General features: G+C 42.2%; 1 protein-coding gene across 1 annotated transcript in view; it reads left to right on the top strand.

Moving 5' to 3' along the window:
* Positions 1–22,901, top strand: part of GTF2H2C (GTF2H2 family member C) — a 49,702-nt gene that overhangs the window by 5,232 nt on the left and 21,569 nt on the right. The window contains exons 2-9 of the mRNA XM_089693206.1: positions 1,816–1,904; positions 1,990–2,067; positions 5,257–5,293; positions 6,228–6,314; positions 7,766–7,816; positions 15,578–15,632; positions 16,425–16,530; positions 21,542–21,632. Of these exons, the coding sequence (XP_089549332.1) occupies positions 1,849–1,904; positions 1,990–2,067; positions 5,257–5,293; positions 6,228–6,314; positions 7,766–7,816; positions 15,578–15,632; positions 16,425–16,530; positions 21,542–21,632 (561 nt within the window). The 5' untranslated portion in view covers positions 1,816–1,848. The remainder of the gene's footprint in view (positions 1–1,815; positions 1,905–1,989; positions 2,068–5,256; positions 5,294–6,227; positions 6,315–7,765; positions 7,817–15,577; positions 15,633–16,424; positions 16,531–21,541; positions 21,633–22,901) is intronic.

Here is a 22,901-nt window from a genome sequence, read left to right as displayed (position 1 = left end):
CGTTAAAGCTTACACGAGATTTTTGTGATTGGGCTTAGATCTACTTTAAAGCTGAACTCCTGGAATCCTGACAGTTCTCCCTTGCAGGGGGTTAAACCCTTTCAGGGGTTAAAGTGACAATAAACAATATCCTTATTCTCCAAAAATAATCCATACACATCCACTACTTAATCACTTGCTTCGGCTACAGCACGGTTGTCCAGTTCTGGGAGGGCGTCATGTGACGTCCTCCCAGAACGTGCCTCCCCAGCAATCGCCATGATCACTGTGTCCTACAGACACAGCTGATCACGTGATGTGGTAGAAGGCCAATCACAGCGGCCTTTTACCATGTGATCAGCTGTGTCCAATGACACGGCAGATCACCGGTAAATGCAATTGCCGGTTATTGGCTGCACTTTCCATACGCTGTGACAGCGTGAGGAAAGTACTGCCGATAACCTGCAATTGTCAGAGGACGGATCAGCACCGATCATCAGTGCCCAGCAGTGCTGCCAGTCAGTGCCCTGAGCAGTGGTGTATTTAGGATTTGTACTGCCCTAGGCAACACAAAAATTGGCACTCCCCACACACCCAGGAGAAAGAGTCTGAAATTGACCAAGAACACCCCTGCCCTCCACCCGAGCCTTCCACTGCCCCCATACACCAGCCACCATCCCCCATGTCGAGAGAGAGAGACACTCACCTTCACAGCTCCGTACATCCCCAGGAATGAAAGTTGGGCTGTGCATACACCGTCATGAAACCCACAGCATCTCTCAGAACCCACCAGGTCCCCATGCCGCGTGTGTCCCTTCTTCCATCCCTTCTTCCATCCCTTCTTCCAAGGGGCGGTGCTGCCCCCACTGAAAAATGCCACACTAGGCAAATGCCTTGTTTGCCTTGTAAATACACCCCTGGCTGTGAGTCCATGCCACCCACCAGTGCCACCTATTGGTGGCCATCGTTGTTGCATATCACTGCAGCAACAACAGTGCTGCCTATCAGTGCCCGTCAGTGCAGCCTCATCAACGCACATCAGTAAAGGAGAAAAATTGCCTGTTTGCCAAATTTTATAATAGAAACAAAGAAAAACATTTTTTTTTTCAAATTTTTTGCTCTTTTTTTATAGCGCAAAAAATAAAACACCCAGCGGCAAGTAAATACCACCACAAGAAAGCTTTATTTGTGTGAAAAAATGATAAAAATTTCATATGAGTACAGTGTTGCATGACCGCGCAATTGTCATTCAAAATGCAACAGCGCTGAAAGCTGAAAATTGGCTTGGGCACGAAGGGGGTATAAATGCCCGGTAGGCAAGTGGTTAACGGCCATGTAATCTATTTTCGTGAAATTATTTCCTACTGTGTTTTCCTGCCTCCTTGTAATATCCCCTGTAAGCTCCTAGTCTTGTATTTTTTTTCCCCTTCACTTCTGTTTGGAATGAGCAGTGCACATTACATGTACGCTGAACTATGCACACTACAAATCCCATAGTCCATCTCAGGAGCGAGCAAGAGAGGATGGCTATGTTCCTATATACAGTGGGACCATGGAGAATGAATGTAGCCAGACCTGAATATTTTACAGCCCCTGTACCACATCCGACTCTTTGGCTATCCCTGTCTGGTTGCAATTCCTCCACTGTCAGCATGTCTCTCTGAGCCTGTCAGCTTCCTCCCCTCAGTAATAATGTCAGTGGGAGTAGCCAGGACTTTACAGGTGCTGTGGGGCAGGAAATCCCTGTAATCACTGTAGTACTGTATATTATCTATATAACTAACAATAAGTCCCTTTTGATGTATACTTCTGTTTAATATCTCTATTTATCTTCAGAATAAAGCCTATAAAATATCAGAACATTTAAAGATGGATGAGGAACCAGAAAGAACCAAGCGATGGGAAGGTGGCTATGAAAGAACATGGTAAGAACTGTGCCTTCATTGTGTGATATATCTGTGGTCCCAGCCCATTAACCATGTGTTAAAAATTAATTGCTTTCTTCTTCAGGGAGGTTCTCAAGGAAGACGAGTCTGGATCCCTAAAAGCCACAATTGATGAAATTTTATTTAAAGATAAAAGAAAAAGGTATTTATTTTGTTCTAAGTAATGGATGTGATCAGGATAAAAAAGGAAAATTATTAGACGTCATATTTATGTGTTTATGGTACAATTACTTTTTAGGTATTATAAAATAAATAAAAACCAAAGATTTTCATTACCATGCATTAGTTTCTTCTTTATTTTCAAGTAATAATGCATTGTTATTTATATTTTTTGTATATGAAACTCAATTCACTAACACATAGGGTCATGAGTATGCAAATTAAAGCCCAGCTCCAGGCATTTTGTTAAATTTAATCATGCAATGGGCACACTCCCTTACACACACTGCATGGGCTAAATGCTCATTTGCCTTATTGGGATGGCATAAGTACACATACAGGTGAAACTCAAAAAATTAGAATATCGTGCAAAAGTTCATTTATTTCAGTAATGCAACTTAAAAGGTGAAACTAATATATGAGATAGGCTCATTACATGCAAAGCAAGATAGTTCAAGCTGTGATTTGTCATAATTGTGATGATTATGGCTTACAGCTCATGAAAACCCCAAATCCACAATCTCAGAAAATGAGAATATTGTGAAAAGGTGCAATATTCTTGGCTCAAAGTGTCCCACTCTAATCAGCTAATTAAGCCATAATACCTGCAAAGGGTTCCTGAGCCTTTAAATGGTCTCTCCGTCTCGTTCAGTAGGAATCACAATCATGGGAAAGACTGCTGACCTAACAGTTGTGCAGAAAACCATCACTGACACCCTCCATAAGGAGGGAAAGCCTCAAAAGGTAATTTCAAAAGAAGTTGGATGTTCCCAAAGTGCTGTATCAAAGCACATTAATAGAAAGTTATGTGGAAGGGAAAAGTGTGGAAGAAAAAGGTGCACAAGCAGCAGGGATGACCGCAGCCTGAAGAGGATTGTCAGGAAAAGGGCATTCAAAAGTGTTGGGGACTTTCACAAGGAGTGGACTGAGGCTGGAGTCAGTGCATCAAGAGCCACCACACACAGACGGATCCTGGAAATGGGCTTCAAATGTCGTATTCCTCTTGTCAAGCTGCTCCTGAACAACAAACAACATCAGAAGCGTCTTACCTGGGCTAAAGAAAAACAGACCTGGTCTGTTGCTCAGTGGTCCAAAGTCCTCTTTTCTGATGAGAGCAACTTTTGCATCTCATTTGGAAACCAAGGACCCAGAGTATGGAGGAAGAATGGAGAGGCACACACCGCAAGATGCTTGAAGTCCAGTGTGAAGTTTCCAAAGTCTGTGTTGATTTGGGGAGCTATGTCATCTGCTGGCGTTGTTTGTTGTTCAGGTGCTTCCTTAAGTACAGGGTCAACGCAGCCATCTACCAGGAGATTTTGGAGCACTTCATTCTTCCTTCCGCAGATGAGCTTTATGGGGATGCTGACTTAATTTTCCAGCAGGACTTGGCACCTGCCCACACTGCCAAAAGCACCAAAACCTGGTTCAATGACCGTGGGATTACTGTGCTTGATTGGCCAGCAAACTCGCCTGACCTGAACCCCATAGAGACTCTATGGGGCATTGCCAAGAGAAAGATGAGAGACATGAGGCTGAACAATGCAGAAGAGCTGAAGGCCGCTATTGAAGCATCCTGGTCTTCCATAACACCTCAGCAGTGCCACAGGCTGATAGCTTCCATGCAGTAATTGCTGCAAAAGGGGCCCAAACCAAGTACTGAGTACATATGTATGCTTATACTTTTCAGAGGTCCGATATTGTTCTAAGTACAATCCTTGTTTTATTGATTGCATGTAATATTCTAATTTTCTGAGATTGTGGATTTGGGGTTTTCATAAGCTGTAAGCCATAATCATCACAATTATGACAAATCACGGCTTGAACTATCTTGCTTTGCATGTAATGAGTCTCTCATATATTAGTTTCACCTTTTAAGTTGCATTACTGAAATAAATGAACTTTTGCACGATATTCTAATTTTTCGAGTTTCACCTGTATGTACCCTATTCCTCATCAGCCAACAGTTAGTGCTTTCCTCCGTTGTCTGACACTGTGGGGTGGGCCCATACCATCCCTCTGTATAGTGCTTTGCAGGACTGCTTGTCTGTGTTGTACCTGATGAAGTAAGAGATATGCTGTTGGCTAGGCAGTCAAGTGAAGTGACTTTAGGAGACCAGTCCCATGAAGAGGAAGAAGCCTGCAGGAGCGAGAAATAAGGTAAATATGTGGACCTATTTTTTTCTCCTCTAGCCAAATGAGACTTTAACTCATGCAGTGTAATTGGCTAAGTTGAAAGCTGTCCAGTGTAGAGCTATAAAGTATTTACGTATTCTTAACAAACTAACGCTTACTGACATCTTTTGCTACATGTATAGTGAATAAATCATTCTCAAAGATCACAACATGCATGCAACAACAGCGCTAAAGTCCAGGAAAGGTGTGAGCAAACCAGGTGTTAGGTTACTAATTATATATCATTGGTTGCTATGGGTTACTTTTTTTTATTGCTATTTCCACTTGCCAAAATGTGGTCATTTAATTCAGGTTAAGCTAAATAGTGTAGTTTGCTTCTTTGAAACCTCAAAATAATTAAATAGGTAAGGTCTATACCCTAGCATCTCCGGCGTCTGATGTATATTTTACAAATACTGTAGTTTTAAGGGAAATAAGAAATCCCTTTAAATTGGTGACCAAAAATAATTGGGGGTGAAATAATATTTGTATTTGCCAATATACATTGAAAATGCAGTATATACATGTTTTAGTAAGCATTTTTTATTGCAACAATGTTGCATATACATAGATAAAAACAGTACAGGAAACTTTTTCTTTTGAATTATGAAAACTACATATAGAACATGGAGTGATACAATGCTTGCACTGAACAGGATATAGTGACTAATAATCACTTTACAACTATTTTATTGTCAGACAGAAAAAAACATAATACAACAGTAAAGTTCAATAGGTAAATAAGAAGAAAAAAAAAGAAACCAATAAACCATAAAACAACAATGGTGTTTGGAGTGAGTCGGGCCCTCTGTTAAGGGGCATTTGTGAAAAATTATAAATTCTTCTACTGTTTTCTAACTTTTGAAGTGCTATTTTGAACTAGAGGTTGTAATTACAATGAAAAGGGGGCCTACTCAGTAATCATTAAGTCACATTGACAGTAACAGCTAGCCATGCAGTGTATAATTTAATTTTTATGGATTCAATTCATTTTTTACAGAGTTTTTGAGCATCATGGACAAGTTCGACTTGGTATGGTAAGTTATTTTAAAACTTTCTAAGGATTTAAAATAAACTTGAATTCCTTATATATGGGGGGAACTGTTTCCAGTGTTCCATAGTTTGGTGTTCAGTCAGTGTGTGCACTCTCTGACCACTAAGTAGATATTTCCTATGGTATTACTCTATAACAGGGTTCTCCACACGACCACAAGACCATGTTGTATATTTTACAAATATTCACAGATTGAAAAATAAAAAACAATTTTATGAATTATTCAATGAGTCCCCCAACCAGCCCCTGCCCCCACTCTCTGTAGATCCAGGAGTGCCCAGCAGAGTCTCTCCCTTAGATCCAGGAGTTCCCAGAAGAATCAACCCCCTCCCTTAGATCCAGGAGTTCCCAGCAGAGTCACCCCCTTCCCCTTTAGATCCAAGAGTTCCTAGCTGAGTTATCCCCCTCCCCCTTAGATCCAGGAGTTCCCAGCAGAGTCTCCCCCTTAGATCCAGGAGTTCCCAGCAGAGTCGCCCCTTCCCCTTTAGATCCAAGAGTGCCTAGCTGAGTTATCCCCCTCCCCCTTAGATCCAGCAGTTCCCAGAAGAGTCTCCCCCTTAGATGCAGGAATTCCCAGCAAAGTCTACTCTCCTTTAATAAAGGTGAAGTAAAAATGTGTGTAACCTGGATTTCTTACTATTCTGGAAAAGTGGATAAAATTGTATACATCTGTTGCCTAAGATTGTAAGTATGTATGCTGAGCAGACAACCCTAGTGCCACTGTATTTAAAAAAAAGTCACTTGATTATTGTCTTGAAAATTCAGCCTTACTACCACTTTCCTAAAATCTTCTAAGAATTGCTGCTGACATTAAAATGTAAAAGGTCCCAGTTCCAGTCTTTGTTCTGTCCTGCAGAAACTGGGCAACAAACATATGTTTTTGAAGTAATGTTATTTTAAAGTTTTTATTTCACTAGATGCGACACTTGTATGTTATCGTTGATGGGTCAAGAACAATGGAAGATCAGGATCTGAAACCTAACAGGCTTACGTGCACACTGAAGGTAAGCTGAACTAACCCTTTTATTTCCTTGACACACTATTTCCGAAATCTATCCTAACACAGATAGCTAAATTGCATTTTCAAACACTTTGCCACTGTGATGCTATCTGCAAATGATGGTGCAAACTGAAGACACAATGGAATCTTTTGGTATCTTTGTTATTATTAAAGAATTCTGCACCCCACCTCCCAAGCAAAAAAGTCTAATATTATAATATAAAGTACAAATATTATAGCTACTGACTTATAATATTAGGGCACTTACCTGTCCAAACATCCAGTGGTTTCCTCACTCCAATCTGTTATCATGTGCTGGCGCCGCCATTTTCACTAAGGAAAACCGACAAGGAAGCTGATTTCCTACTGTGCATGTGCAAAGTGTGCTGTGCTTTGTGAATGGGCTGCAGTCTTCTGGGACCTGTGAAGTGTCCCAGAAGGCTGCGAGGAAGTGAGGGAGGTGAACTCCCAGGTCAGTTCGCTGTGGCGGGAGCAGGTACCTGTCGGAACCAGGTACCTGCTCCCCCCCCCCTCTCCCCAAAAGGTGCCATATGTGGCAGCGGGGAGGGGGGCGCAGAGAAGTGGAGCTTCCCCTTTTGTGTGGAGCTCTGCTTTAGGCAGCACTGAGTTTTATCAATTCAGTCACAGGGGGTCTGGAGGGCACAGCACAGGGGGGTCAGGAGGGCACAGTACGGGGGTTCTGGGCAGCACGGTACAGGGAAGTCAGGTGGGCACAGCACAGGGGGGTCTGGAGGGCATGGTACAGGGGGGGTCTGGAGGGCACAGCATAGGGGGTTAAGGAGCTGTATTTTTACCAACCCCCAATTGCAAAGGCAGCAGAGGAGGGTACTTAGTCAACTTTAATGCTTCCCCACTGCCTGTCAAATGCCCTGGGGGGGGGGGGGCACAGTGCTGGAGGGTCAGGATGGCTGCTGTGGCACAGCTACCTGTTCTTTCGCTCTGATCCCTGCCGGTCCTCCTCTCTCATCACATGATGTAACGCACTTGAATGAACTGGAGAGGAGGTCTGGCAGGGATCAGCACACTGCACTTGGGGGTACAAGAGCCTTGTGCTATCCAACAGCGAATCCTAGGCGGCAGAGGCATTCCCCACCCTGCAGCCACACATGAAAGGGGCGTGCTGTGGGGCAGGGAATGCCTCTCCCTAGAACTAGCTTTGTATGCTTCCCAGCTTGAGAGCTCTGGCGGCAAGAAACCTGAGCTCATTTCTTCTCTGCACTGCTCTGCCAGTCCGTGTTGGGGGAGGAGGAGCACTTGCGGGTCAGCAGGGACTCGATAGTAACCTACCTATTACTTGCCCATAGTTGACAGGTAGATTATGGTCAATGGGGTTGCCGAACCCTGGTTTAGAGTTTGTTATACTTCGTGGCCAATATAACATGTCAATTAACGTAAAATAATTCTTTCAATATGCATTTTTCTCTTTCCCTTTAGCTGTTGGAATATTTTGTTGATGAATATTTTGATCAAAACCCAATAAGTCAGGTATGTGTAAAAATTTTACATTTGTTATATAAATTTCAATTTTTTAGCATCGACTGAAATTACAAAAACAGTGTGTGAATTGATTAATTGGTTTTCTTGTCTTCAAGCATTGCTTCCTTATGTACTGTAAATATCCATTTCTTACAAAATATTTTGTTGACAAAAATTACATTTGACATAAAATGATAAATGCAGTTAAAGTAATTCTTACATCTTTGCGAATCAACACCCTATGGTTCATAAACTATAGAATTTTATCTTCAGGGTGTGTGTTAGCAGGCTTTGCATATGTTTCAATGGATGAATGAAACTTGCTTTTGACATCACCTTGCAGTGCTTCTGCGATCATTCAGAATTCATTGATGAATGTTGACCTCCATCTGATCTTCATTTGACTGACTTCAAGCTTCTTTTTCATTCCCATAGACTTGTATGGAAAGAGAAGTTTTCTGACTGATCAGCACAGACATTTGGTGGCCTATTTAAAAATGTTCATGAAGGATTCACACGACTTTTGCCTGACTTACACATTTTTCTTATTTGATTAATTTAGAAAACGTGTAAATCCTAGGTGGAAATTATGTGAATATTGTGTGAAAAGCATTTTTAATAGACCCCTTTCAGCAGCCTTTCTCAACCCTTTCAACACAGAGGAATGTTTGAAATCACTTTCCCAAATCAACCTCCAGGACAGCCCATGAGATATAGGCACTTCCTCCAACAAGAGCAGGAAACACATCACCAAATACAACTTAAAAGGAAGTCCCTCGGCTGAACTGGTCAGTTTGTTTGTGTTTTCTCCAGAGAGAGGAGATGCACCACTTGGAACCTGGCTGAGGGAGGCCTCTGTTTCTCTGGCTATCCTTTTTTCGATCCACTACTTTACTTACCTTGCTCCACTAGGAGCAGCTAGTAGCATTTACTCTAAGATTGCCCTCCAGGACCAATCCTCACTATTGGAAGGAGGTAGCTTGGTTCCCTTTTTCCTTTTGTGCCTGGGGAAGGCCATGTCTGGAAGGGACATACCGTATTGACAGGGACCAGCATGGGTTCCCAGTTCGGGTTTCTGGGTGCGTGCATAGTCGGCACTATAGGACATTCTAGTGGGGATGCACTTGACAGCTGCTTTGGTTTGTGGCCTGGCTGTGTTCCTGTTTGACCAGATGTTGCAGGGGTGGGGTGAAGTCCTTTCCAGGCTCCAGAGACTCTGGTTCCAAGCCTCATTTTCGACGCAGGGAAGGGGGAAGGGCTGGCTGGTGCCTTAATGACGGAATCTAAAGGTGGAGGAGCTAATGCTGCATTTTGGATTAGTCAATGCAGGCAACAGCTCAGGTGGATACAGGTGCCCTTGGCACCAATAGGACACAGGTAAGCTGGAGGTTGCTGTACCTAGTTACTTTTACTTGTGTTTGTTCCTAGGTTTTCACCTAGCCTGTAATCTGTCACCTGGGGCCCCAGGGTGGGACTTAATGTGACGGCAATGTTGGGCTATCCCTATTTACCACAATGAGGCGGGGTATGTACAGTCCCTAAGTAGTCATCAGTTCTGCCTGGTCGCACTAAGGTCGTCGGTTTGGATCCCACCCTTGGCAATACCTGAGGGGAGGGGATGATGAACCCCAGCCCGCCCACTTCCCTGGCTTCCACCCCGGAATAAGTGGCGCCCAACCTGGGCAGTTCAGCTTGCGCACGCCGCTGCCCCTACTGCCGATGTTGGCTGTGGCCTCCTTGTCCCCGCAAGGCGGGAGTTGGCCTCCACCTCACACTCTTTGGGTCTTGGTAGATATGGGACCCCTGCTCTGCCCAGGATCCCCTACTCCTGTGCTTTTGGATGTAAGGGTCCTCAGAAGGTCGTGGGTGATTTAGTGGCCCCACTATCCTTTTTCAGCTGGATTTTTCTAGTAGATCCAGCAAAAGGACATTTTTCCTCTACTTTAAGGTGAGAGGATGATGAATCTTTCTTTGAGTATAGTTGCTGATTCCCTGGCAGTAAGGGAGCACAGTAAATTAAATCTTCAAGGGTTATTGTCTCTAGATCTAGAAGATGTGGATGTCCTTTTTTTAGGGCTATCCTAGAATGCTTCTCATTTAGGGGAAAGTGTCTGTTTTTGCATGCTAGTTATTTTTGTTGCTACTCTATGTTTGCATACTAGCATGTATTAGAGCTTAAGAGAAGGGAGAAAAAAAAAGTTTTTCCAATCTACTCCAGACTCACAGATCACTTTAATTGTTTCTATTATTATCTGTTACCTGGGTGTGACTACCTCACAGGTGATTGGCTTGCCTTCCTACATGCGGTACAATCTGCAGTCTGTTAGCACATCTCATCTGGCAGAACTTTAATCTCCACCTGTCTCACAGAGTCTTCTATTCCCACTAATGTAGAATTTGAGAGGAAGGAATTGTAAACTTCTCAGCTCCTGATGGAGAACTTGTTACCTGGTATACTATGTCCTTCACTTACTTGGGATTGATGTGGGGTTTATCTTTGCCATGCACGCTCTCTGTGATAGTTTTATTGCAGTGTACATTTACAGTCTTAGCACAAGTCTGTCTTTTGGGCCTAAGCTTTTATGTTGTACTCTGTATCTTTGGCCTGATGTGTAGTAACCATTGTGTGCTACTGGTTTTGCATGTGGAGTCGCATTATATTTGCATGGAACTCTTATGCTTAGGCTCTGGTCAGGAGCTTAAGTTGTTCATGGTTTAATTAAACATCCTGCTGCTGGACCCTGCACTGCCCAGCTTCCCACCCCAGTGCGGGTGTGGGTGGGATGAAACACGTCAGAGATACGTGCCCCCCCCCCCTCTCCCTGACATCTACATGCTATCTCCACATGCTGTGGTGCATACCTGGACCTTCTACAGCCATACATTCATCCTTGGGCCGTTTGCTAGGCTTGAATTTGAGGACTGGCAGCCATCCACGGGAGTGCAGGCAGATTCTTTGCTGAACTTGGAAGTCCCACCGTTATTTCAGCCTTTATCATCACAGGACCCAGGGGTCCCATCGGACTGTAAGTACTAGCGGATTGTGATGTAACCATTAGTCATATCAGCTGTGCACATCACAGGCTGGACTGGTCATACACGTTCATGTCGCTGATTTACTCCTTCAATGTCCTTTATCACATAGGCTGGCTACCGTGTACTATAGTACGGGACTCCCAGTTACCAGCTGACCATCCTTGTCCTGGAAGACAATTTGAGAAAACTGGTGTTAGACTTACCGGTAACTCTATTTCCAGTCTTCCAGGACAGCCGGATTCCCGCCCTCGTGTTATGTTGTTTTTCTGTTTTTATATGTTTTATTCAGGTTTTGTCCTTCGCTTCTTGTTTAAGACTGACCAGTTCAGCAGAGGGACTTCCTTTGAAATTGTATTTGGTGATGTGTTTCCTGTTCCTGTTGGAGCAGGTGCCTATATCTCATGGGCTGTCCTGGAAGACTCTTAGAAATAGAGTAACCGGTAAGTCTAACCCTGGTTTTCTAGTCTCAGGTAACCCCTGCTAAAAATGACTAAATCCACAACTCATGATACAATAGTGAGATGGTCAGTGGGAAGAATGCTCCTTACAGGTAGCTAAAAAATCAATGGTGTCAGTGGGAACTTACCTGAGAGGCAGTAATTGCTGATTGCTCAAGTCCCTTTCATTGCCCCTAGCAACCTCTGGAAGAAACCTAGAGTTCCTTAGAACCCTGGTTGAGAAATCCTGCCTTAGTCTCTTCTAATGTGAATACTAGCCACTAGAGAGCAGTATGGGACTTTTTGATACATTTAGAAGATTTTTTTTGTGCTACAAATTCAGAATCTTTACAGCAGAGCATTGTTGCCAATGGGTCTGTTTTGAGGCATAATTTAAAAAAATCTGCCACACTTATCTGATATGTTATTGGTTATATTAGTGCTGTGCAGTCTAGAATCTGTACTATCATATATTTGATATTTTCCTTCTGTTCCACTCTTGATCAATGGTCACCAGGACAAATATTAAGTTTGAATCTCTGTAGCTGGAGTACAGACAGCAATAAAAACCTGACAGGGCCTCTAACTCTTTATCACACTCTCTAGAACAAAAAAAAAAAAAAGCTGTGGCTTTAGATAAACTTTAAGAATGCATATGCCCTGATCTATGGTTGACACTCCTATACAAATGATGCATCTTATACTTATTGTAAACGGTGAGTATAGGAAGTAAACTGGAGTTTTTCACCTTCAGTTTACGCCTAATATAGATATGGATTTTTCAAAATAATAGACAAAGGTCTCCAAACTTTTCAGTGCCAGGGCATGTTATAGATATTCACAGGTGAAAAAAAACAAATGAATGAATAAACTTTAAATCAGGAGTGTCCAACTCACCGCCTGTGGGCTGCATCTACATCCAAGAGTTTTGAAGTATTTCATGCAAAAATGCAGCCCTCCTAATACTTGAGCCCGATCCAGCGATGTGCACAAGAGCTGCTGCTCTTCCAACTCTTTGCCTCCTCATTGGCTTAGAGATAGCAGCAGGAGCAATTGGCTTCCACTGCTGTCAATAACAGCCAGTGAGGAGGGAGTGAGAGCGGGGCCTATCCCCATTTTGTGGACACACAAAGCGGGGCACACTGTGAACGGGAGTGAGTACACACTTGCCCCCATAGCAAGAGGCTGGCTATGGGGGCACTTGGCAAGGGGGAGGAGCCCAGAGCGCCAGCGGGGGACCTAAGAAGAGGAGGATCAGAGCTGCTCTGTGCAATATCCTTGCATGGGGCTGATCTGTGCAAAATCCTTGCACAGAGCAGGTAAGGATAACATGCTTGTTTTTTTTTCTTTTTGGGGAACGTCTGGAGCGATGCCGTGCAAGTATATCAACTGAGACACCCGGCATGGATAAGCCAGGCCCATTCATGTCTGGCTGGATGCCAGGGAATCCCTGCAAGCACCGATAACAAGCCAGGCAAAGGCACGTCTGGAGGGATGCCGGGTCTGCCCTTTTTGCAGTGGCATCTGCAGCAGTGAATGCAGGGACTCCTGGCTAGCTCCAGGCATGTAAATGCCGCATGACTGGATCTAGGGGATGCTGGTGTGGGATGCGCACCCCGCACACAACTCCCCCGCTACCTCCCCACACAGCACATACATAGCTGAAATCCAATCCCCGTATCTATTATTTTTTTAAATTATATTTAATTAATGTAAGTCAAATATCGCACTAGTTTTTATCTTGCCTTCTTTTACAGTGATCTGCCTGACTTTTTCTGCTCATCAGCTATCCTTGTTGTTTTTGAAAAACGGTGTCAAATATAGCTTTATGTTGCCCTCTTTTACTTTTATAATAAAAAATATTATTAAAAAAATGAAGTTTTATTACTTAGATAGTAACGTTATCTATATCGGTGATCATGAACATGTGATCTGCCCAACTTTTTCTGCTCATCAGTTACCCTTATTGTTAGTGTATTTTTTTGTATGGCCCAAAACAATTCCTCTTCTGTCATTGTGGCCCAGGAAGGTCAAAGGGTTGGACACTGCTTTAAATGAATAAATAAGTTTTACTTGGATGTTTACTTAATCGGGGTATGATACAGAATAGGAAAAGAGCTTCAGTAAAACAAAAGAAATTCTTAAAAAAACTTGAGCCAATAACAAAGTATAAACAAAACTAAACTCAGTTCGCACCTTTCTCATCAGAGTCCCCCTTACATCAGAGCACATCAGTGTTATCCCTTACGCGATCGTCCACTTACATCAGGGGCTACCATTACATGATAGTCACACTTACATCAGGATCCCCTCTTACCTGAGAGCCCTTCTTACATCAGTGTCCCCAGCACAGTCCCCCCTTTCGTCAGGGTCCACCCTTACGTGAGATTCTCCCTTATGCACTGCTCAAAAAAATTAAAGGAATACATTAATATATATCATCAATATATATGATGTATAGCATCAAGTCAATTAAACTCCTGGGATATTGATCTGATCAGTTTCAGCTGATTTGGTGTTAATTAAATTAACAACAGGTGCACTAGATGGGCAATGATGGGATGACCCCCAAAACAGGAATGGTTTTACAGGTGAAGGTCACTGACATTTTTTTTCCTACTCTTCTTTTCTGACTTTTTTTTCACTAGTCTTGCATTTGGCTAGTTACAACTGGTAACATGAGGCGATACCTGAACCCTACAGATGAGCACACACGTGTGACAGATGTGAAATGGTCTGGAGAAGCCATGAAAAACGTTGTGCTGTCTGTAACATCAATCAGCATGATCTTTTTGGTGGTGGGTCAGTGATGGTCTGGGAAGGCATATCCATGGAGGGATGCACAGACCTCTACAGGCTAGACAATGACACCCTGCCTGCCATTAGGTTTCGGGGTGAAATCCTTGGACCCATTGTCAGACTCTACGCTGATGCAGTGGGTCCTGGGTTCCTCCTAGTGCACGACAATGCTCGGCCTCATGTGGCGATAGTATGCAGGCAGTTCCTGGAGGATGAAGGAATTGATACCATTGAATGACTCACACGTTCGCCTAACTTAAATCCAATAGAACACATCTGGGATATCATGTTTCGGTCCATCCCGGCCGATTGCACCTCAGTCTGTCCAATAGCTCAGTGATGCCCTGGTCCAGATCTGGGAGGAAATACCCCAGGGCACCATCCGTTATCAGGCATGCACGTGGGGGCCATACAAACTACTGAGTACTAATTTGAGTTGCTGAAAGGAAGTTTCAGAAAAATGGACTAGCCTGCTGCATAATTTTTTCACTTTGATTTTCGGGGTGTCTTTGAATTCAGTCCTCTGTAGGTTGATAATTTTCATTTCCATCAAACAATGGGGCATCCTTACATTCCTAACACATTACCCAGTCTATATCAGTATATATATCCAGCATGATATTTTTCCCCATTGAGATCTGATGTGTTTTCAAAGCGTTCCTTTCATTTTTTTGAGCAATGTGCCCCCCTTACGTGACAGTCCCTCATACATACATCTCACCTTAAGCATGATGGGAGCTGGGAGATGTGGACTGGATGGAGGAAGTTCCATCCTCCTGTGAAGCTGGGGCAAGCATGTGATTGGTTTCAAGGATGCTGATGGTCCTAGCAACGAATGATAAGGATGATAATGCAACAGTAGGAACCTGTGCCAGGGACTGGGGGGGATAGAAGTGGATGCCTGCTGACCTGTGTGAGAGCTGAGTGGATCCTGAGGATATGCCACCGACCTTAGCTGCGGGCTGGATAAAATCTTGTATAACTTGGATTTAGACCACGGGTTGTTCTGTAGTTTGGAGACCACAGATATGGAAGATTCAATGATTTTGGAAAGAGGAGTAAGAATTAGCGGTGAGGCGTTTCAAAGACAATTCTTACCTTTAAAATAAAAGAAATCTAGAATACATAAGGATATTGAACTTCTAGAAAATGGCTGCCTCATTGTAAGTGTTCCATATTGATGGAGGTGATGGTTGTGTTCAGTGATTGGCTTTCCTCTGCCTTTTATCCCAGAAGTGTGCACCTTCTCCTCCTCCTTCCTCCTGAAGGAAGTGATGTCACCAGAGGGAAGAAGAGGTAGGAAAAGAGTCCCTAAATCTTAGGCTTAGCCTCTCGTCCTCTCTGCATGTCCCTGCAAAGGTGACAAGGGTGAGTAGGGACAGAGGGACAAGTGGAAAAATCTAGCTAGTTGGCAGAAAGGTGTGTCTGGGGTATTCAGGTGCACCACCTTACTTACTTTACTGATTAAACTTTATCACATTTTTTTTATCATTTTTAGATAGGCCTCGTAATAACAAGAAATAAACGGGCTGAGAAGCTGACAGAGCTTGCTGGTATGATAAGTATATTAAAATTCATTTTCACTTTTTTTTCACAAAGTACAAAAAATGTGTTCCAGTTATATTTTATGATTTTGGCATTTGATTTGAGTGGACACCGCACCAAATATGAACTTCTGTGGGTCAGTTACTTATGCATAATGGTTGCTCGGTGGCACCAAGAGTGAAGATGATAGACTTGACTAATGAATTAAAGTCAAACTCCGGCTAACACTTTAAAGCAATTACAGCAACAGTTTTTTTCTTTCCTTTTGGGATAAAGTTTTTAGATAAAAGAATCAAAGCATGTGTTCCTAAAAATGCTTATGTTTGAATTTATGGACTATGCAGTACATGTAAACATGATTTCGCCTATGCACCAACAAGCATCAAATTAGGGCATGTGTTCTGAGATTAACAATTTGCTACAAAGAGTTCTTTGTATATCTGAATGAGCTTCCATGGTTTGTGGTTGAGGGCCACAGGTTGAGCACCCCTGATATACAGTAACAATACTTATCTTATTGCTAACACTGACCAAAAGAGAAAACATGTATTTTTCTTTTAATTACCATATGTAATTTATATCTGTAGATTGCACAGAAAATAAAATATTTGAAAGATGATATTGCCAAAAAGTCTTGCTTGTACTAAAAAATGTATTTGTAATTTTTTTTAAATTCTAAAAAAAATATTTTTGGATAAACAGGCCTATAGAAAAAAGTTAAAATATATGTGGTCCATAGTGGTATGCATATACAAGAGCCAAAGTAGTTAAATGTGTTTTTTTTTTTTTTATTTCTCCAGGTAATCCCAGACAGCATATAACTGCCCTGAAGAAAGCTGTAGACATGACCTGCAGCGGCGAGCCATCTCTTTACAACTCCCTCAGCCTTGCACTGCAGACATTGAAGTCAGTAACCATGTTTTGTAGTGCTTATCAATATATTTGGGGAAATTCCCTCTTAACTGAAACATGACTTTGGACATTGCTCGTTTTATACTTAAAGCGATATTAAACCCAAAATCAAAAATGTATTATACCGTAGCTTACCGATCAATAGATGTGGTGGCTGCATCAGTTTTCTTTAATTTGGCTTTTTTCCCTCTTGTTTTCATCTGGTGATCTGGCCAACAACACACCTCCTGTATTAGGCTAGGTTCACACATAATGCAGTTTGCGTTTGATCAATTTCTGCAGTGCTACCGTGTTTCCCCGAAAATAAGAGAGTGCCTTATATTAATTTTAGGTAAAAAAGTGCACTAGGGCTTATTTTCGGGTAGGTCTTATTTTTATTGAAGTCCAAAAAATAAAATGGTACATTTATTCCAGTTCAACAAGTACAAGTATACAGTACAAATTACTGGTACGTTAACACCTGTTCAAATCAACAAGCCCCCCCCCTCTGCCTTCTCTCTCTTCCCCCCTACCTACTACATGAAGCTACAGTGCAGTCACCAGGGTTGGGGGATTACATATTTACCTGCTGCATACTCTGCCCGCCCCTCCCCCTCCAGGAGAGGAGTCCGAAGTGCCTGCCTCTCTGTCCGTTCCCTCAATGCCTGCTTATTTCAGAAGCAGCACATACAGGGACGGACTGAGCCTCTCATGGGGCCCTGCAGTGACCACGGATCCTCAAGCAGTGCCCGAATGGTCAGTCCGCCCCTGGTGGAGCGGGTCCGGTGTCACCCCGTGGAAAAGGTGTCAACCGGTGTGGCGTGCATCCCCCCGCACCTGCCTAGGGACGCCCCTGCTCTTGTAACTACTTGTAAAAGGACCTTACCTTGTAACCAGGGATGTTTCTAGGCTAAATACGGCAGCTCTCAGGACACATGCAAAAATTAGAGGTAGGTCTTCTTTTCGGGGGGAGGGCTTATATTAGCGGTACGTCAAAAAGTACCGCTAGGTCTTACTTTCGGAGTAGGTCTTACTTTCGGGGAAACACGGTATTTGTGTTTTTGTACATGCATTTTTGCCACGTTTTAAAAATTTTTTTTTTTTTCCCCTTGTTGCTAGGCAGATAAAAAACGCAGCAAAAACGCACTACATGCTTTACTGCAGCGTCTCCATTGAAGTCTATAGAACCAAAATTGCAAGTTTTTGCATTTTAAAAAGTCCTTGTCCCTTTCCAAAAGAGCATCGGGTGAAATTGTGGAGATCTGAACGTGTCCCATAGAAAATCATGTTAAAAGGACTGTAGTGCATTTCTGCAAAACGCTTAGGTGTGAACATAGACCTAGTAAGACACTATTCTGGAGGAATGAGCATAGAGGAGGCACAGCAGACTGCAGCATTGTCAGTCTGGGGGGATGGAAGTGTTAAATGTATTAGCAGATTTAGAACCACTAACAAATGCCAAAATCTAGCTCATGCTTTATAAGTTGAAGCAAACAGTTTTTGGGATAAAGATTTTCCACAAATAAATAAAAGCTGATCATTTTATTCCCCCCCCCAGTAGTAAATAGATGGTCTCATCCATGTAAGTTGATACAGAGAGTTTGTGCTGTGAAAAAAAAAAAAAAGACTTGCTGGCTGGATTGCTAGATGAAAATTTAAGGAAGAAAACCTAAAAAAAAGGAAACTAATGCAGAATTGGTAAACTGCAATACAGTAAATGTTTGCTTTTGGATTTAATACTACTTTACGGTGCTAAGTGCCTAATTAATTTCCAAGCATTCACCTAGACTTTAAGAAGGATTCTTATATACTGTAGCTCTGGCACCTATAGAAATTGGTGAGAGCCATAGTATACCGTTGCTGAATTACATTGCTAAAATGTTTGTGTTTTCTAACATTTATATTGAGCAAATTGGTTCATGTTCTAACATTTTGCTCACTACAGTTATGGGTTCTGCTTCATGTAGAAGATGATTTTTCTTTATTGTCCCTGTCTGTCAGTTAACTCTAAACCAGTATGTCATGTGCACACTCAGAAAGTCAGTGTAAGAAGCTGAGTAGTAAGCATAGTGTATACATACCACTACAAACCAATCAGAATTGACTTACTGAAGTCAAACCATTACAGCATTGAATCTGATTCTGTTACCAGAAGTGATTTCCTGTAAAATATCCTTCATGAAACTTAGGGCTCGTTCGCACGTGTGTCAGTGTCCTGTGTTTATGAGGCATTTATTCAGCATTTTTAAAGCTTTATAACTGCCTTTCAATACCTGCCATGATTATTACAATGGCACCACACAGTGCTGTTCACAAAGGAGTGGTAGTATTGTGTTGTGTTAAAAATTAAGCAGCATGTGACTTTCATGAGGTATCAATGCCTCCATTGATTTCATTGGTAATGCTCTGTAACAGCACCTATTGCATTAATGACATGTTAGTGAAGCATTTATATAGTGTTAACTGAGCATTGGGGAGAGACAGTGGAAGCTCCAGTATCCTAGAATGCACTGGGAAATAACAGAAGACTAGGACAAAGCAGCTCCAGCCATTTTCTCTTTGCACAGAGCAGCCTTGTGGTAACAGTCAGCCAGCAATACTGACAGATCCAGGCAGAAGCAGATGCAGTGAGCATTATTGCCAGTGGCAAAGACTTATGTTTCAGCCTAGTTGAGCTGGACCAAGCAAGTGTTGAAGAGATCGTAGTATATGAATCCATCTTGCTGAGAATTCACAAAAATGCCTGATATAACACCACAACCTACCTACGCCTCAAAGTAGATAATTTCCTCTACATCACTCCCCCCTTAAGCACTTCCTTATAGAAAAGCAACACTTACATTGGCATTTATCAAGCATTTCAAGCTTTTTCAGCGCTTCATAAACACAATGAAAACACATGATAAACGCTATAGGCATGTTGTTATATGAGCATTGCTTCATTCCTCATAATCAACACACGTGTGAACAAGCTCTTAAGGTGATCGTAGCCATATTAGTGCACTTTCAACAACACAGTTTTTTGTTTTTTTTTGCACATAAGATACATTTTCAGGACAGGTTTTTGGAGGTCTACCATCCCCTCCTCAGTGGAAGCATTATTGATACACTGTGTATTAACATGCAGTTGAGTTTTGCCCATGATGTTTTTTTATTTGCACTAACAGATTCATTTTCAAGACAAGCTTTTAGGTGTCTACCACCTCCTTCCTCTCAGTCCAAGCAGTATTAATACACTGCGTATCCGTACTGCTTAGGCCAAGAAAAAGGGGGAGGTAGACCCCTAAAGGCTTGTCCTGAAAATGGAACTGTAAGTGCAAATAAAGTATCATGAACAGTACTCCATTTCCTTGTTGAATCTGTTGGACACACATGTACCCAGTAGAGGGAGAAAGTACAAATCTACACATTATCATAAAATCATGGAATAGATTCTATACACAAATGACTATCATAAAATTAGCAAATAGGACCTACACACATGACCATTATAAATCATAGGTTAGAACCTATGCATACATGACCATCATGAAATTATGGGGAAAAAAAATTCTATGCACAAATAACCATTAAAAAAAAAAAAATTATTAAATAGGATGTTTACACACATGACCATTATACATCACGGAACAGCAAGCAAACTAAGGCCACATCAAAAAGTGATTCCATTTTTGCAATAGAAAGTCAAATGCATCTAGGTGACAATAAACAGTAACATTTACTATATTTATTTACACACGCGCACATGCACACGCACGCACACAAACACACACCCTTTACGCACACACATGAACTTTAAGAGCATCCTAGTCTTAGTCCGTAGGGTTCAATATTGAGTTGGCCCACCCTTTGCAGCTACAGCTTCAACTCTTCTGGGAAGGCTGTCCACAAGATTTAGGAGTGTGTCTATGGGAATGTTTGACCATTCTTCCAGAAGCACATTTGTGAGGTCAGGCACTGATGTCAGACGAGAAGGCCTGGATCACAGTCTCCACTCTAATTCATCCTAAAGGTGTTCTATCGGGTTGAGGTCAGGACTCTGAAGGCCAGTCAAGTTCCTCCACCCCAAACTAACTCATCCATGTCTTTATGGACCTTGCTTTTTGCACTGGTGTGCAGTCATATTGGAACATGAAGGGGCCATTCCCAAACTGTTCCCACAAAGTTGGGAGCATGAACTTTTCCAAAATGTCTTGTTATGCTGGCGCCTTAAGACTTCCCTTCACTGGCACTAAGGGGCCAAGCCCAACCCCTGAAAACAACCCCACACCATTATCCCCCCTCCACCAAACTTTACACTTGGCACAATGCAGTCAGGCAAGTACTGTTCTCCTGGCAACCGCAACCCAGACAGGTCCATCAGACTGCCAGGCAGAGAAACGGAAATCGTCACTCCAGAGAACACGTCTCCACTGCTCTAGAGTCCAGTGGTGGCGTGCTTTACACCACTGCATCCGAATCTTTGCATTGCATTAGCTGATGTTAAACTTGAATGCAGCTACTCGGCCATGGAAACCCATTCCATGAAGCTCTCTATACACTGTTGTGCTAATCTGAAGGTCATGCAAAGTTTTGGAGGTCTTTAGGTATTGACAATTGGCAACTTCTGCACAGTGTGCACTTCAGTATGCGCTGACCCCACTCTGTCATTTTACGTGGCCTACCACGTGGCTGAGTTGCTGTTGTTCCCAGTTGCTTCCACTTTGTTATAATACCACTACCAGTTGACTGTGAGATATTTAGTAGCAAGGAAATTTCACTGATGGACTTTTTGCACAGGTGGCAACCTATCATGGTACCATGCTTGAATTCACTGAGCTCCTGAGAGCGACCCATTCTTACACAAATTTTTGTAGAAGCAGTCTACATGCCTAGGTGCTTGCTTTTATACACCTGTGGCCATGGAGTAGATTGGAACATCTGAATCCAATGATTTTGGAGGGGTGTCCCAAAACTTTGGTCAATATAATGTGTGGGTGTATACTTTTTTTTTTTTTTTCATTCTGTAATTTTTTTTTTTATGCAGACACATGCCTGGCCATACCAGCCGTGAGATCCTGGTGATTTTTAGCAGCTTGACAACATGTGATCCATCCAATATTTATGATATGATAAAGGTAATTTGATGTCTTTTCTAAATTCTGTTATAAGAGATACAAATTCCTTGTTATCTGTTAAGTTGCACAGTGTTTTGATGAAGTGCACCTTTATGTTGGTAATAATCTAAAGTGATTTCTAGCTATATAGCCACTTGTAGGGTGAGTCTATACCTGTCCACGTTGTTATTTTGGTTGTTGCATTCATCATATAAACTGAAATAGCTCTTTCGGTGGACTGACCATTTAAAGAAACTTTTTACTGTATTTTGCATTTTGGTTTATTGTAACATGAGGCCAGTCATTTTATATATAAATATTACAATTTTGATTGCTTACTGTTCCATATTTTGATTTGTATTTTCTGTACAGATTTGTAAATGTTCCCACTAGTGGTCTTGTCTCTTACGGGGATTCTGCTAGCATAAGTTACTTATATAATTGCAGGGATGACTGATGCACAGAGATCATTACAAATATCATAAATAATAATAAATACAATGCCACTTTCATCGAGGCATGGAATCTTTAGAGGGATGTAGAGCACTGTATAGCATAAATAGTTTCTTTTTTCAGCAAAAATACTTGTTTTCACTATTTTTCCTCCTCTGTTGTGTGCAAGTGCTACTGATCTCTTGCAGCCTCTTTGTGGTTCCCTCCTGTGTACAGGCATTTCTCTCCAGCAATGGATGCATGACATTTTTAGAGCAAATATCCTAATGGTGACAACGGTGGAACATGGGTGCACAACGTGTGCTGAAACAGCCTTTTCCAGACTCCATCTCAAGAGCGCAAATGGGAAGGGACAGAGCCATATCAAACTATTAAAGAAAGTGTCTGAACAAGGACAGACACTTGTTCAAGGTCATTAATGAAAATGCAGATTTAAAAATACACTTTGAACATTCATTACCTGTTAAAGTTGGGATAAATATGAGATTTCATTGATTGGGTTTTTCATATACTTTTAAACCTAAAAGATAACTAATCCCAAGAACAAAAAATGAATATATCGCAGTTTAACTGTTCATGGATTTGGTGGCTGCAGTAGGTTTTTTGTGTTTTGGGCTAATAATATTTTCCCAAATTGTCTTCTCAGCGTATGAGAAATCATCGCCACCTCCACCTGAAAATGGGAAACACATCACTAAAAATGTTCAGAGGAAGTTCTTCTACAAAACTAGCTAGTTTTTGTGTTTCCTACAGGGAGATGCATGGCTTGGGACCTGGTGGAAGAATGTTCAGGCCAGGGCTCTCATTTGCAGTCCACCACCGATGCTTTTTCCCCAC

The sequence above is a fragment of the Staurois parvus genome, unplaced genomic scaffold, assembly GCF_062004578.1.
Source record: "Staurois parvus isolate SC_StPar_1 unplaced genomic scaffold, SC_StPar_1.0 ptg000618l, whole genome shotgun sequence".
NCBI lineage: Eukaryota > Metazoa > Chordata > Amphibia > Anura > Ranidae > Staurois > Staurois parvus.
Note: the sequence above shows the minus strand (reverse complement) of the source record. Positions and strands in the feature narration are given on the sequence as shown.